Raw genomic sequence first — 14,579 nt, forward strand, 5'->3', positions numbered from 1 at the left:
AGGGCGTGCATGCGAATGTGTGATAACTGCGTGACCTGCTCATTGAGTGGACAGGGGCCAAACAGGATGAGCATTCTGCCTCAGGAGTTATCATTTGACAGGTACTATATTGGTCATGAGTAAATAAAGGAGGAGTCCTGTAAGGGTTGGATTATAAACTACTTTTATGGCAGCTGTGAGCTCTTCTTACTCCCTTCCTCCACCTGTTATCCTCACTGCCCATCCCCTTTTTTAAAAAAAACAGGTGATTTCCCAGCTTCCAGGATGCCATAGAAATGTTTTTCGTTACTTGATGGCATTCCTTCGAGAACTGTTAAAATTCACTGAGTACAACAACGTCAGCGCCAACATGATCGGTAAGAGCACTTCCTGAGAACGGCCACACGGGGGCGTTGGTCAGGACGGTCCGTGTACGGTGCACACGTGTATTCCCTCCCTAGTGTCCAGGCCCGCAGCAGTCACTTCCTCCCACTGCCCTCATCCCCTGGCCCCCCAGCCCCCCATCCCTGAGGCTTCGCTTAGGTTGTGTCTGACCGAGGGTTTTCCCCTTTTCTTTCTCTCGCCCTCTAGCTACTCTCTTCACTAGTCTCCTCCTAAGGCCTCCACCCAACCTTATGGCAAGACAGACTCCAAGTGACCGCCAGCGTGCTACCCAGTTCCTTCTGAGTTTTCTGCTTGGGAGTGATGAAGACTAATAATAAGCCTTTTCCTCTTACAACTCTCCAAGATTCTAGAGGCGGAAGATCTTGGGCACCAAGTATTTCAGAATGATTTGAAAAGATATGCCACAGGAAGGGTCTGTTGCAGAATTTTGAGGCTGTTGGCATGAAAAAGTTCTGTTTCTAGTGTGAAAGGAAGCGAGTTTCCTAATCCCTCCCTTACCATATCCTACGCAGCAAGATACTTTTTGACTTATATTGCCAAGCCAAAGTTACCATATTTTGGTGTTTTTCTGTTCTCTCTTTGTAAGGCAAAGAAATCTGTATTTACACTCCTTTACCTGGGGATGTGTTTGTTGTCCTCCTGCCCAGCTGTCATGATTGTCCTTAGCACCCGAGGCCTAAACTCTGAGATGTTCCCCTTCTAGGCCTACAAGCACTACTTGCTGTAGCTCATACTTGTCGGTAGTCCTTCGTCTAAAGCACTTTGGCCCCACCCCCTCCCCGTATCACCCCTTTGCTCTCTACTCTGCTAATACCATCATGTCAAAAGAAGTCTGGGTGAAGCTAGTGACTCCTTGGGTGTCTCCAAAAGTGAGTTAACCATCTCCATGTGGTTGTTACATGCATTTGTGCATCTCTACTACAATGGCATCTGTACATTTCTCTAACATTGGCCTATTATGGATCTGCAATGGGTGGAACCATATTCTCTTGTCTCAGACCACACTTAGTAGCAGAATGTTAGGGACTGTTAGAGATGACATCTCATTGATGTGAGAGAATCACAGTCAGAGTGAAAGCACTTTGAGTGTTTCAAGAGTGAGAATATTCATGCTCAACAGGTCCTGCTTCCTACCATCCATTTTGGTTCTTATTCAAATTTTACATGAGAACCAATCCTGAGTGTGGGGCCCATCCCCCACTTAGAAATCCACCTCCAGAGCAACACTTGTACCACAGTCAAAAAGGGAGGCTGCACCTCAAGTGGGCCTCTCTGTAGAATCTGCTCCTTCCCCCAGCAGGGGCATTGAGGATAACCCTTAGAACCCCCCTCTCCGGTCTTCTGAAGTACCAGGGGCAGATGTCACCCACTCCCTCATCAGGACTGACTCTGGGCTCTACAGTCAGCTGCCCTTAGCTCCCAGTCACCTTCTCCAGTGCTGTGTAAAAGAGACTGTGCAGTAGGATGAACCAGGCACCTTCTCTCCTGCCCAAGACAACCCTCTGAGCTTGTCATTTACTCAAGCTCCTGCGGGGCAGCCCTTTTTTAAAAAAAATTAATCTATGTTGGTTGGCAAACCAGCCACCAGCCACTGACTGCAAAACTGCCTGATGCAGTTAGCTTCCTCCTGGTTTTCTTTCATTAAAACCACCCTGAGTTGACTCATTGTCACATGTTCACATGAAATCCCAGGAGCCTCATGTATAGGCTCTGTGTGTGGTCTTGGGCATTGACTCTTCTAGAGCATCAAAGGAGAGAGCTGTGGAAGCACCGCCATGAGTGGTTCTCCACTTCCCCCATCTCTTATGCGTTGAGTCCTTTGGGGGAAGAAAAGGTATGTATCCTGTGATATTCTGGCTAAAGCCTCTCCTGACTGGGAATTACAGAAGTAGTAGTCAAGTTACTGGTTGCCAAATAGCTGCAGATCTGTTAGGCCAGGGGCTGGGCATTGAACTGAGTTAATGGCAGACTGAGCAGAACAGTTGTCATCTCCACTAGTCCAGAAAGGGATCGCTGGAGAGGCAGATGATAGAAGCTGGGGCGAGGCCGTAACACAAAGGGAAATGCCTGTCCTAGACACATTTCCCAGTCTACTGCCACCTGGGGCCTTCAGGTGGTCAGGGATGTGGTTAGTGGGGCTGTGTGCAGCATCCGGCTCACCCTCCAGAAGGCGGATGCACTCAGTTGCTTTACTGCCTCAACCTTCCTTCCAGCTCTGGTCCTGGGATGTACACAGGGTTGAGGGTTTTAGACAATCTCTAGGGAGGGGGGACAAGAAATGGAGCAGACATAAGAAATCTGCTTCCCTCTAATTCCTGAGTACCTCTCATGTACTATTCCCTAGTGCCTCTGAAGTAAGGAGTTTAGATCCAGCTGGTAGGGAAGGACTCTGCATCTATCGTTTTAGGGAAGAAGCAGTTTCAACCCCACGTGGTGATGTTGCTATTAGTCTCCCTTTCACTGTTACCTGATTCTTATTCTGTAATTGTTTGTTGTATTTCCCCCAAATGTCTTAGTCACTAGGCAAAGCTGCTAGTGGGATTCTGTATTTCATGTCATCTTTTTTATTATAATTTATTGCAAAATTTTTTTCTGAATAAATATATGTTGTGTGAAAAACCAAAGTGTGATCTTGGGAAGAACTGAGGAGGGAGGCTTATGTCACTGGGTCCCACTTGACTGCTGCAGTCCCCACCGCTACGCCTGGACTGTCATTTCCTGTCTTACAGGGAAATATCGTAAGAATTCTCAGTATATTTGCCCTTGGAGAGGAGAAGAAGCCACATATTTTCAGAGGTTAATAAAGCAGTCACAGTGCCTTCAGAGGCCAGCCAAGGATTCTTGTTTTGACCCTGGGGATTCAGGCAACAAAATAACACTGTTAGGAGAAAAGATGTTGATTCTTAATGCCCATAAATGTCACACTGGGTCAGATCCATGATCGCGCCAGCCCCAGAAATCTGACAAACTTCACTGTCCACATTTTGGGAGAACCCAGTTGGCCTTGGCAACATAGCCTCAGTAGTGTAGACATGCCTCCCAAAGAGCCTGTTTTCATGTAATTCACTTTGCAACTTTTGAAAAATCAGTTTTGAACTTATATTACCTCTTGGGGTGACAAAGTCCATAAATTTAATTGTGCGTTTTCTTTTTTGGCTCTAATCTGAACTCTGAGACTTTAAGAGGAGATCCCTAATTGGAGCATGGTGCTTATTCCCCTGCCGCCGCCGATCTCTAGTATTGATTTAGGCGTTCTGATTCCTTTCCCTTCGAGACTGAAGAGGCCTCAGCTGGAGGCTGCTTGTCAGCCAGCGCCCTCTTCCAGTCCCCTCTGACTGTGAACTTGACCCTGATGCATGTGCTGATTCAGTGTTGTCATGAACGGTTTTTCTAGCCCCACCCGAAGCCTTGGCAGAAGAAGGTGTTTCCTTTTGCGAGTGATTCCCCCCAGTGGACGGAGACTGACGGCCAGCAGTTTGTACACAGCAGCGGGCGGTGTGTCAGAGCAGCCTCAGTGACTGCCTTCCCAGAGGTTAGAAACCGCGTCCCTGGCTGCTGTTGCAGGAGACCCGTGAGGGCCTTCCTGACCGCAGGGCAGGTTGAAGACCTGGCTCTTAGTGTAGCCTAATGATCTAAAGCTACATGCTGCCATGGCGAGATCACCATGAAATGTTAGGGAGAGAACCTTGGTGGTGATCTGATCCAATCTCGTTGTTCTGATGGGCAAAGTCAGGCTCAGAGGGGACAGTGAGTGACTTAATGTCACTTAGGTTAGTGACATGGCATGGCATAGTGGGAAAAAAGAGCTTCAGCTTTGGAGTTAGACCTGGTTCTTTTTTCTAATTTTTTTACAAAATTTTTCAAACATATAGAAAAGTTGAAAGAAGGGAACAGTGAACACCCTAGACCCCTAACCTGTACTCACCAACTGTTACCATTTTGCCCGAATTGCTTTATCTCAGAGGGGCCTGGTTCAATCTGGGTTCTGCCACCGCCTCCTTACGCATGATCTTAGACTAGCTAACTTCTAGCTTCCTGGCCTATCAAATGGAGTGGGCATAGTACTGATCTTATATGACTTAACTACATCACTCTCATCACTTCCCTCTTAAAAACCCTCCAGTGACTTCCCAGTGCATTTAAGAAGAAAATCCAAACTTTCCCATGGCCCACCAGGCCTTGCCTTATTACATGAGAAAGAAAGGAAGTGCAAGCATGCTACCTGGCACGTAGTGGGCGCTGGGTAGATGTTAACCAGTCCCCACTCACCCCAGCTCCGCACCGTTAACGGTATGACCCTGGCTCTGCCGCACTGCCCTAGGCTTTTAGGGTCTCACTTGATGTTGACAACCTTGTCAGCTCAGTCAATTCTGACCCGTGCTCAGCCTGTCCCCCTTCCCCCACCACACACCATCGCATCACCTTCCATACTTCCGTATTTCAGAGTTCGGCCGCCCATCTTCTGGAGAGTGGGGGTGAAGTGTAAACTAAACGATGAATAATGAGCTGCCATCACCAGCATGGGACAGCTGGCTGCTGTTAGCCTTGAACCTCGGGAACCCCACCTGCAGTTCTGCCCATCCCCCCCCTCCCTGTCAGCCTCCTTTTGCTCCTTCCTGCGCCACTGTGCCCTGGCCTCAGTGCCTGGGTTCTAGCCCTTCTTCCTCCGCCTGCCCCTTGGATAAAGCCCCCCTGTAGTTTCCACCTTTGCTGCTCCTCACCCAAGTTCTTTCTTTCCCAACCAATGCTCCCTTCTCCCTCACCTCGGTCCTGTGGAAGCTACTCCCATGCCCGGGTTCCCTGAGAGGAGACCAGGGCCTTGCCTGTTTGTCAGTCACACTTTGAAGCCACAGCTCTGTGCTGTTCAGTGAATGGTTCTCAACCTTGGCTACTCATTAGAATCATCTAGAGCATGTTTCTCAAAGTGTGCGCCCCAAACCAGCATCACCTGGAAATAGGTCTAAATCAGTGGTTCTCAACTCTGGCTGCATAACCTGGGGTACTTTACAAAATACCAATGCCTAGGCTCCACCTTGGACTGTTTGAATGCCTACCAGTCACCCTCCCCCGCCCCCTGCCACTGTACTCTGACACTGTCCTTTCACTCCTCCCAATGAGCTAAGCTCTTTCCCACCTCAGGGCCTTTGCACATGCTGTTTTCTCTCCCAAGAAACCACTTCCCTCACGCACTTCAGAATGCCTCAGCCTCCGTCTTTGCCATGCTTAATCCTGAGTCACCACCACCCCCCTCTCCTGACCCATTCACTCTCTTTGCTCCCATTCCTGGATTCCTGGCACAGCATGCTGGCTGGCTGGCTGCCCCTGGGCCTGCCATGTACCATTCATTCCACAGTCCTCCTCTTCATCTCTAGCTGACCCTTCATGGACCCGCACCTCAGGGACCAGGGAATTGTAGTGGTTCTTCACACGGGCTCTAACAGCCAGACAGCCTGGGTTCAAATCTCAGCTCTGCTACATCTTAGATGTCTGACCTTGGGAAAAAGTTAATTGACTTCTCTGGACCTCAATTTCCAGATCTTAAAATGGAAGTAATGATAGTGCCTTTCCTCAAAGAATTGTCAAGAGATGAAATCAGCTGATATGTTTCAAGGGCTTGGAACAGTGCCTGGTGCATAAGTGCTAAATAAATGGCAGCTAGTATAATTATTCCAAAACCCTCTACTAGCCTCAAAGGCCAGACCCCTCTTCCGCTGCCTTTCAGCTCCCAGCAGGTGACTGCACCCTTTCGTTTGTGAAAATGTCAAAGCGGTCAGCTGAAGCAGCCCTCTCGAAGCCCTGCGCTGCATATAAAAATGTCTCCAGCTTCCCCTCATCCCTCCCCGTTCCCGCCTGTCTTAGAAGTAAGTGGTCCTCCTCCCCACCTCCTCCCACCCTCACTGGCTGTGCTCCTGTCACCATCACCCCTCCTTTTGCATCTTCTACATCAACTATTCGTTCAAATATTTGTTGAGTGTCTCCTGTGCGCCAGATGCTGTTCAAGGTGCTGAGGATATAGAATTAAACACAGTAAAGTGGCTGCTCTCTCAGTGCTTTCTCTAGGAGGGTGGGGCAGGATGGGGTAGACAGACGTAAAAATAAACCATGCACAAGGTAACTGGAGATCATGATGAGAGCTCTGGAGAGAATAAAGCAGGGTGACGTGCCAGAGGGCATGGCAAGGGGACTTCGTCAGTGATGGTTGCTTTGAGGTGGTGATGTTTGAGCTGAGACCTAAATCTCAGGAAGGCAAAAGATCCCGTATCTTGATTTGAATGAAGATTACACAGTATATACACCCACCTGTCCCACAAAAAAGCTAGCTGCACAAGATCTGGCAAAAAACCTTCCAAAAAAAGGAAACAGCAAATGCAAAGGCCCCAAGGCAGCAAAGGAGCTTGCCGAGTTCAGGGAACAGCAAGGCAAAACACAGTTTGGGGTAGGAGGCATGCTAGGCGAGAGGCAGGCAGGGACCTGATCACGTACACAGTCTGGGAAGGAGGCTGCCTTTTATTCGCTGTGCAGCAGGAAGGCATGATGGCTTTATTTGGGAGTCATATGATTTATGCTCTCTCTCCAAATCTTAATAATAGTAATAATAACAAATAACTATAGCTATCATTCATCCCAGGTGCCGTACGAATACACTTAACCTCAGCTTTAGCCTTGAAAACCACCTTATAGGAAGCCACGTTATCCCACTTTCACAGGTGAAAAAAAAAACACAGGCTCAGAGAGACTACCTAACTTGGTACTTGGCTAGTGGCAGACCAGAATATGACACCAGACCAAAATCTGTGTTCTGAAACACAGCCACTGGGGCGTCAACATCAGGGAATCCCCTCAGCACATACTTTACTCTAAACCTGTTGGATATTCCCCTCCTCAGGTAGTCATGATATATATTGATCCATCTTGGTTTCCTCTCATAACCATGATGAGTGATGACTATGCTAGCTGCAGCCAGAGCTAAAACTCAGCAAACATGACGAGCCCCTCTAGGAATTAAGCCTGTTCTCAATCACGCTACAGGTGGGGGGGGATGGAACTTAGCCTGTGACTTAATAAATAGAGATACTATATCGGTTCATTATAATGGGGGATCTTGGTGACTACGACTGAAGTATCCACATTATAATCACAATAATAGCCATTAAGTGCATAATATTCTCTGCCATTGCTGCACTCGGACAATGCAAAAATCCAGATACAGGAAAGTGGCCGCATCACTCGACAGTGTTCACTCTGTCATGAAGACTTACTGCAGGGTATAAATGTGATGTGAGGACTAAGCTAAATCGTATGCCTCTACTAAAGGAGTGTGGCACAAGGGAATGCGATATTAATGCCGCCAGCAAAGTTAGCGTAAAGTGTTCTTTGGTAATCAAATTAACAGAATACAGGCTTGTGAAATGAAGGCATGCAAATAGACACCATTCCGAATCTGGACAACACACAAAAGTAACTGCATAACAAGAGCACGGGCTGGACGTCTTCTTGCTCAAATATTACCGTGCTGTTACCAATGGACTAAATCAGTGAGTTTCTTGGCCTAGGGCAGTGATCCTGCACTTGAGAACCACTTGAGAGCCTAAGAAACGCTGATGCCCAATCCCCACACCCTGACAGAATCATTTAATTGTTCCAGGGTGGAGTCCTGGGCATGGGATTCTTAGAAACTCCCCGAGTCCCTTGGTGGACCGCCAGGATGGTGAAGCTCTGGGCCCAGGGCAAAGAGGCCCGAGGGACAAGTCAGACTGGCTTGGGCAACATCCTCCACGAGGGGCCGCTCGGCTGTGCCCTTCGAAAAATAAAAGGGTGGGATTTCATATTGTTTAAGGTGCATCCCGTGTGCCAATTGTTATCCTATTTTCAGAAGGGCCTTTGTAAAATGGATACTATTCTCATCGTTTTCACAGGGTTTCTTTTCAATTTTCTAAAATGTACACTATCGGGGATTCCCTGGCCGTCCGCTGGTTGGGACTCTGAGCTTCCACTTCAGGGGGCTAGGGTTCCATCCCTCGTGGGGAAACTGAGATCCTGCAAGCTGTGCGGCGCAGCCAAAAAAACAATCATAATAATAAAATAAGAAATAAAATCGAGAGGATCTTGGGATTTCAGGTTGAAAATGGCAGATTAAATACATCCATTTATCTCCACGCCATCCACAAAACCCCACTAAATGACAGTAAAGGAATGAAAAGAAAAATGATAAATTCATATTGACAAACGTGGGAGAGCAGGGCTTCCCTGCTGGCGCAGTGGTTAAGGAGCTGCCTGCCAACGCAGGGAACACAGGTTCCAGCCCTGGTCCGGGAAGATACCACAGGCCCCGGATCAACTAAACCCGTGCGCCATAAGTACTGAACCTGTGCTCTAGAGCCTGCGAGCCACAACTACTGGGCCCGTGTGCCACAAGTACTGAAGCCCGCGTGCCTACAGCCTATGCTCTGCATGCAAAAAGAGAAGCCACTGCAATGAAAAGCCCGCACGCCGCAACGAAGTGTTGCCCCCACTCACCGCAACAAGACAAAGCCCACACATAGCAACGAAGACCCAACGCTGCCAAAAATACATAGAGAGATAGATAAATAAACAAATAAATAAAATTTATTTTAAAAAAATAACCAAAAACAGGAGAGCAGCTAACAGCAGCGAGGGGGTGACCTGGAGATTTTAATGCTTCAGAACCCAGGAAAGGCTCAGGAATTCTGAGCTACCTCTGAATGCTGAGGAAGAAATTGGTATCAGGGTGGGCAACTAGCTGAGTCTGCCACAGTTTAAAACAAAATGAAGAAAGAGCAGTATAAGCGTAGTATGAGATAGAGAAGCAAACAGATGAAACTGCTAAGGATGTAAAAAATGGTGGTTTCTGGGAAGTGGGAATTGGGATGGGGCAAAGCAGTTCGGGATTTTGCTCTCCTGAAAGCCTTGTGTCATTTGACCTTTAAAATTAGGTATATACATCACTTAGATTTTTTTTAAGGCTGCTTTTGAAACGGGTATGGGGGGAAAGGCACGCAAATACTGTAGATGGGGCTATAAACTTGTAAAAGCTTGCCGAATGGCAGCTGGGTAATACGGATCAAAAATTTTCATGTGTGGAACATTCAGTCCAGCAGTTCCACTCCTGGAATTTATTCTAAGGAAGTAGTTGGACAACCACTGCTTTGATTATAAAATAGAAAACTTGGAAACTATCTACATGCCCTGCACCGGAACCTTCATTTGAACAAGTGATGGCTCATCCACACAGTGCAATTCTATGCCTATGCTTTAAATGACGGATTTCATACCTACCACATGGTCAAAACTTGTGAAAGCCAGGGACTTCCCTGGTGGCGCAGTGCTTCAGAATCCACCTGCCAATGCAAGGAACACAGGTTCGTGCCCTGTTCTGGAAAGATCCGACATGACCCGGAGCAACTAAGCTTGTGCGCCACAACTACTGAGCCTGCGTTCTAGAGCCCGTGAGACACCACTACTGAAGCCTGCGCGCCGAGAGCCCCAGCTCTGCAACAAGGGAAGCCACCAGAATGAGAAGACCGCGCACCGCAACGATAAACCCAATGCAGTCGGAAATAAATAAATTTTTTTTTATTGTAAAAGCCTGAAAACAGCAGGAGTTGCTCAGCATGTGAAACAACGTAATGTTGATATAGTGCTGGCGAGTGTACCCTGCTACAATCTCTTTGGACGAAAAAGCAAAAATTGGCACTATAGCAATGAAAAGAGAAATACACACTGTGATCAATTTTTCTCATACGGAGTCTAAAATGATATAACAACGTAGGAAGAAAATCACAGTTACTTAGTAAAATGGGAGAGAAATCGAAGGCCACGTGCCACGTACCACTAGGTGCGACGTGCAAGAACATCGCTAGTAGTGTTCAGAGGGCCTCAGGCTGCACTCGACCCGAACGTCTACCAGCAGGCAACAGAAATACAGCAGTCCGTGAAGAGCCGAGATGCACACCGAACAGCCGCACACACAGTAACGCGAGAACATCTCCGGGTTTCGGAAACATTCCAGCTTGCGGAAGACAAGAGAAAACGAAAGAACGCATTCACTTATCTACGTAACCTTCCACGCGAAGTAAATGAAATTCCACGAAGAATCAGGCTAGGGACGTTAAAAAGCACGAAAATCAGCAGCAAGGGCGAAGGGTTAGGAAAACAACCTTCCCGAACACTACATAAGCCATCCCATGAACGAATAAAGAAGTGCACCTCCCCGACCCTGGCTGACACCCACGGTGCTTCCAGCACTAAAGTGTCGTTTTAACACCTGAGACGCTGACACCTTTTCCTCAGGTTTTTACTTAATTCCCCTTTCACAGGGTCGCCATTGTGGCATGCAGAGAGCTTCTGGGGCCCAGTGAGCTCCTATGCTTCCTAGGCCATAGCCCTACGGAGAAATAGCTTCCTGAGAAAGCCAAAGGGACCCAAAGTGTACCCTGAGTTTATGCACCGAGAGGAGCAGGGCTCACGAGGTTGCTATACAACAAGCATTGCCCGTCGGTCTATTCTTTAAACACACACATCAGCCTTGCTTATTTTCGCAAGACCTCCAAAAATTAAGAAACCCGAGCTGCTTTACTTCTCAGCAGCCGAATCTTCCAAAACACATAGAAAATTTACACATGCTGAGCAAAAGCCTGTGCGACCCTATTCCAAGCAACCTCGGGAGACAATGCCAAGGAGATTGGCCGACCTTGTACAGTGAGGGTGAACATAAGCTCGGGTCAAGAGCTTGCAACACTTCTTTCCAGGTAAGTGACTGAAGTCACTTTCTTTCAAATCATAGCTTTAAAGGAAAACTATGGCTTTCACTTGAACATATATTGTTTGCATTTCATTCTGGTTATGCAAATGAAGGCTGAGTCACCGCCCCCGCGCTTCACGCCCAACGTGCGTCGAAGCCCGCTTCCAGTGGCGTCTACCCGGGACCCTGACTACATGTCTTCTGCTCCTCGAGGCTCTGAGCGGGATTTCTTTGGGGTACAGGATTTTGTTGACTGCTTAAGAAAACGTCGGAGCTCTGCATTTGACACGAGACACGGTTCACAACTGATTATCAAATGAAAGGTAAAAGACAACTACGAAACTTTATTTAATAGTACACTTTTTCTTCCAAAAAGACACGTCTGTGTGTGCGTTGGGCATGTATATGCACAGAAGAGTGCTTACACCAAAATTATGCTTACACTAAAATATTACTGGCCGTGATGCCTTTTGTTAACTCTTTATTTTTGTCCATGTTTTCAGAAATTTCTGTGATTCACGTATGGAGAAAAAATAAGGAAATCAATAAAAAGGATTTCATAATAAGCAAAGATAAAGGAATTAGAAGGAAAGAATAATAAGCATAGCAGAAAAAAAGACAAAGAATCAAGGATCCAAAATGAGTTTTAAACCATTTTTATTGGACTATAGTTGATGTACAATATTGTGTTAGTTTCAGGGGTACAGCAAAGTGAGTCAGTTATCCGTATATATGTATCCACTCTTTTTTAGATTCTTTCCCATATAGGCATGACAGAGTATGCAGTAGAGGGCCCTGTGCTCTACATTAGGTCTTTATTAGTTATCTGTTTTATATATAGTAGTGTGTATATGTCCATCGCAATCTGCCAATTCATCCCCCGCAAATGATTTATTTTTTTTCAAGATTTGATCAAGGAAAAGAAGAAGGCGTAAATAACACTAGGAATGAGATATGGGATATAAACAAAGATACAGAAGTGCGGCCCGCCAGGCTGTCTCCATGTCCAGTATCATTTCTCTCCTTCCTCCCTACTGAGTGTCTGCATTATAAGGGGCAGCAACGTGACGTCATAGGTCAAAACTTCCTTGCAAGTATTGGAAGATACAGTCGAGACCATCTTCTAGAAAACAGAGCCAAACAGGAGGTAGAAAAAGGGGAGCAAAAAGCCAAAAATTAGGGGTTCATTCCAGCATGTACTACATCTAACTAAAGAAAGTCCAGAAAGCGAAAAAAAAATGGAAAGGAGAAAATTAAGAAAGAATTAGGGTGTAAAACAGATAGCTAGTGAGAAGCAGCCGCATAGCCCAGGGAGATCAGCTCGGTGCTTGGTGACCACGTACAGGGGTCGGATAGGGAGGGTGGGAGGGAGACGCAAGAGGGAGGCAATATGGGGATATATGTATACGTATAGCTGACTCACTTTGTTATAAAGGAGAAACTAACACACCATTGTAAAGCAATTATACTCCAATAAAGATGTTAAAAAAATACAGAAACTTTTCCAGCACACACGCACGCACACACACACACACACACACACACGGAAGCATTTCCCCTGATATAGTTGTTTTAATTTTGTTAATTTAATCTATTTTTACATTATTTCCATGAGAATATTTTTCACAGCCTAGCCATCCAGGGTCCTATGAATATATTACTTCGCTTCAACTTTTCTTTTGTCTCTGAGTTGATCATTGTCTTAGTCCTCATTGGCTTGATTTTCTTTACACCTATTACCCATTTCTTTTCCAGAGTCTCTGCTAGAAATGTTCCTCTACTCTCAATATATTCCAGCACCTCAGGTAATTGAGTCGTTTAATCTACTTCATGAAACATCCCTGCAGGAATCCTAGGCCCTCCTGCTCCAATATGGACCATGTGTTCTCTTGCGCCGGGATCTTCCTTCTTTTTCCTCTGTTGGGTCCCTTTTCCTTTATCTCATATTTTTCTCTTTTCTAGGTCACTCCTTTGTATGTCACCCGAGGCTAAGTTATGGTGTGGTAACATAGGGCCCCAACACCTCGCTGGCTTCCAACAAGAAACATTTCTCCTCCGGCGTGTTACAGGTCCCTCATGGGTTGTCTGTAGCTCTGTGTTGTGCCTCATCTTTGCCCCAGGACCCAGGGGATGGAGCAGCTTTTGTCTGGAACAGCACCAGTGTCAAGCCAGAGGAGAAGAGGATGCGGCTAACCGGAGATGAGCCTCCTGCTGCTACTCCGAAGTGACACGTGTCTCTTCTGCCCACATTCCAATGGCCAGCGCAAGTCACGTAGCCACTCTTAAGTTCGTTCCATATCTAAACTTTGGTTGGGTATAAAATTCTAGTTTGGAGCAAGTTTTCCTTCAACATTTTGAATGCATTGCTGTATTGCCTTCTACCTTTTAGTGTCGCTGTTGGGAAACTAATGCAATTCGGATTCTGGAATCTTGGTATGTGACCTGTCTTTTCTCTCTGGAAGCTTTTAGGATTCTCCTTTTGTCCCTGTGGTGTGGGAGGGCGGGTGAAAAAGCATCAGTCCATCAGACCCTCTTCTTCCCTAGAAGCAAAGGTATATATCATGTATATGATCTAGGAATGAGTTTGATGCCATGTGACAGAAAACGCAAAATTACAGTGGTCTAAGCTGGATACTTATTCTGTTCCACGTCGATGAAATCCAGAGGCAGGTGAGCAAGGCGTGCGCTCCAGGGAGCAGCCAGGGACTCAGGCTCCTGCCAGTCCTCGGCTCCCTACAGGGGTTCTTGTAGTTTATTTCCACTGAGATAACACTGGATTATAACAGTATAAGTTTCACATGTACAGCCTCATAGTTCACCTTCTGTACACACTACAGCATGCTCACCACCAAAATTTTAGGTTCCATTCATCACCATACAGTTGGTCCCCTTTCCCTATTTTGCCCTCCTCCTACTTCCCCTCTGGTAACCACTACTCTGTTCTCTGTATCCACACGTTTGTTTTTGTTTGGATTGGCCTGTCCTTTTCTCTTGTTTTGTTTGTTTGCTTCTTATATTCCATATATGAGTAAAATCATACGGTATTGTCTTTCTCTGTCTGACTTAGTTCACTGAGTATAATACTCTCAAGGTTCATCCATGTTGTCGCAAATGGCAAGATTTCATCGTTTTTATTTTTTATTTTTTCTGCAGAATTTAGTTATTTTTATTTTTTGGCCATGCCGCTTGGCATGTGGGATCTTAGATCCCTGACCAGGGATCGAACCCATGCCCCTTGCAGTGAAAGCGAGGAGTCCTAAAAACTGGACCGTCAGGGAATCCCTTCAGCACATCCTTTACTCTAAACCTGTTGGATTGGCCCCTCCTCAGGTAGTCATGATATACATTGATTCATCTTGGTTTCCTCTGATAACCATGATGAGTGATGACTATGCTATCTGCAGCCAGAGCTAAAACTCAGCAAAGCTGATGA

The 14,579-nt window shown here is 46.4% G+C and overlaps 1 protein-coding gene across 3 annotated transcripts in view; it reads left to right on the forward strand.

Moving 5' to 3' along the window:
* OCRL (OCRL inositol polyphosphate-5-phosphatase) overlaps positions 1–695 on the forward strand; it is a gene marked incomplete at both ends in the record, with an annotated part of 53,765 nt that extends 53,070 nt beyond the window's left edge. For all 3 annotated transcript variants that reach the window (XM_079727290.1, XM_079727291.1, XM_079727292.1), the window contains 2 exons: positions 245–356; positions 571–695. In XM_079727290.1, the coding sequence (XP_079583416.1) occupies positions 245–356; positions 571–695 (237 nt within the window). The remainder of the gene's footprint in view (positions 1–244; positions 357–570) is intronic.
* Between the last annotated feature and the right edge of the window lie 13,884 nt (positions 696–14,579).

This window comes from Hyperoodon ampullatus, assembly GCF_949752795.1.
Source record: "Hyperoodon ampullatus genome assembly, chromosome: X".
Taxonomy (NCBI): Eukaryota; Metazoa; Chordata; class Mammalia; order Artiodactyla; family Ziphiidae; genus Hyperoodon; species Hyperoodon ampullatus.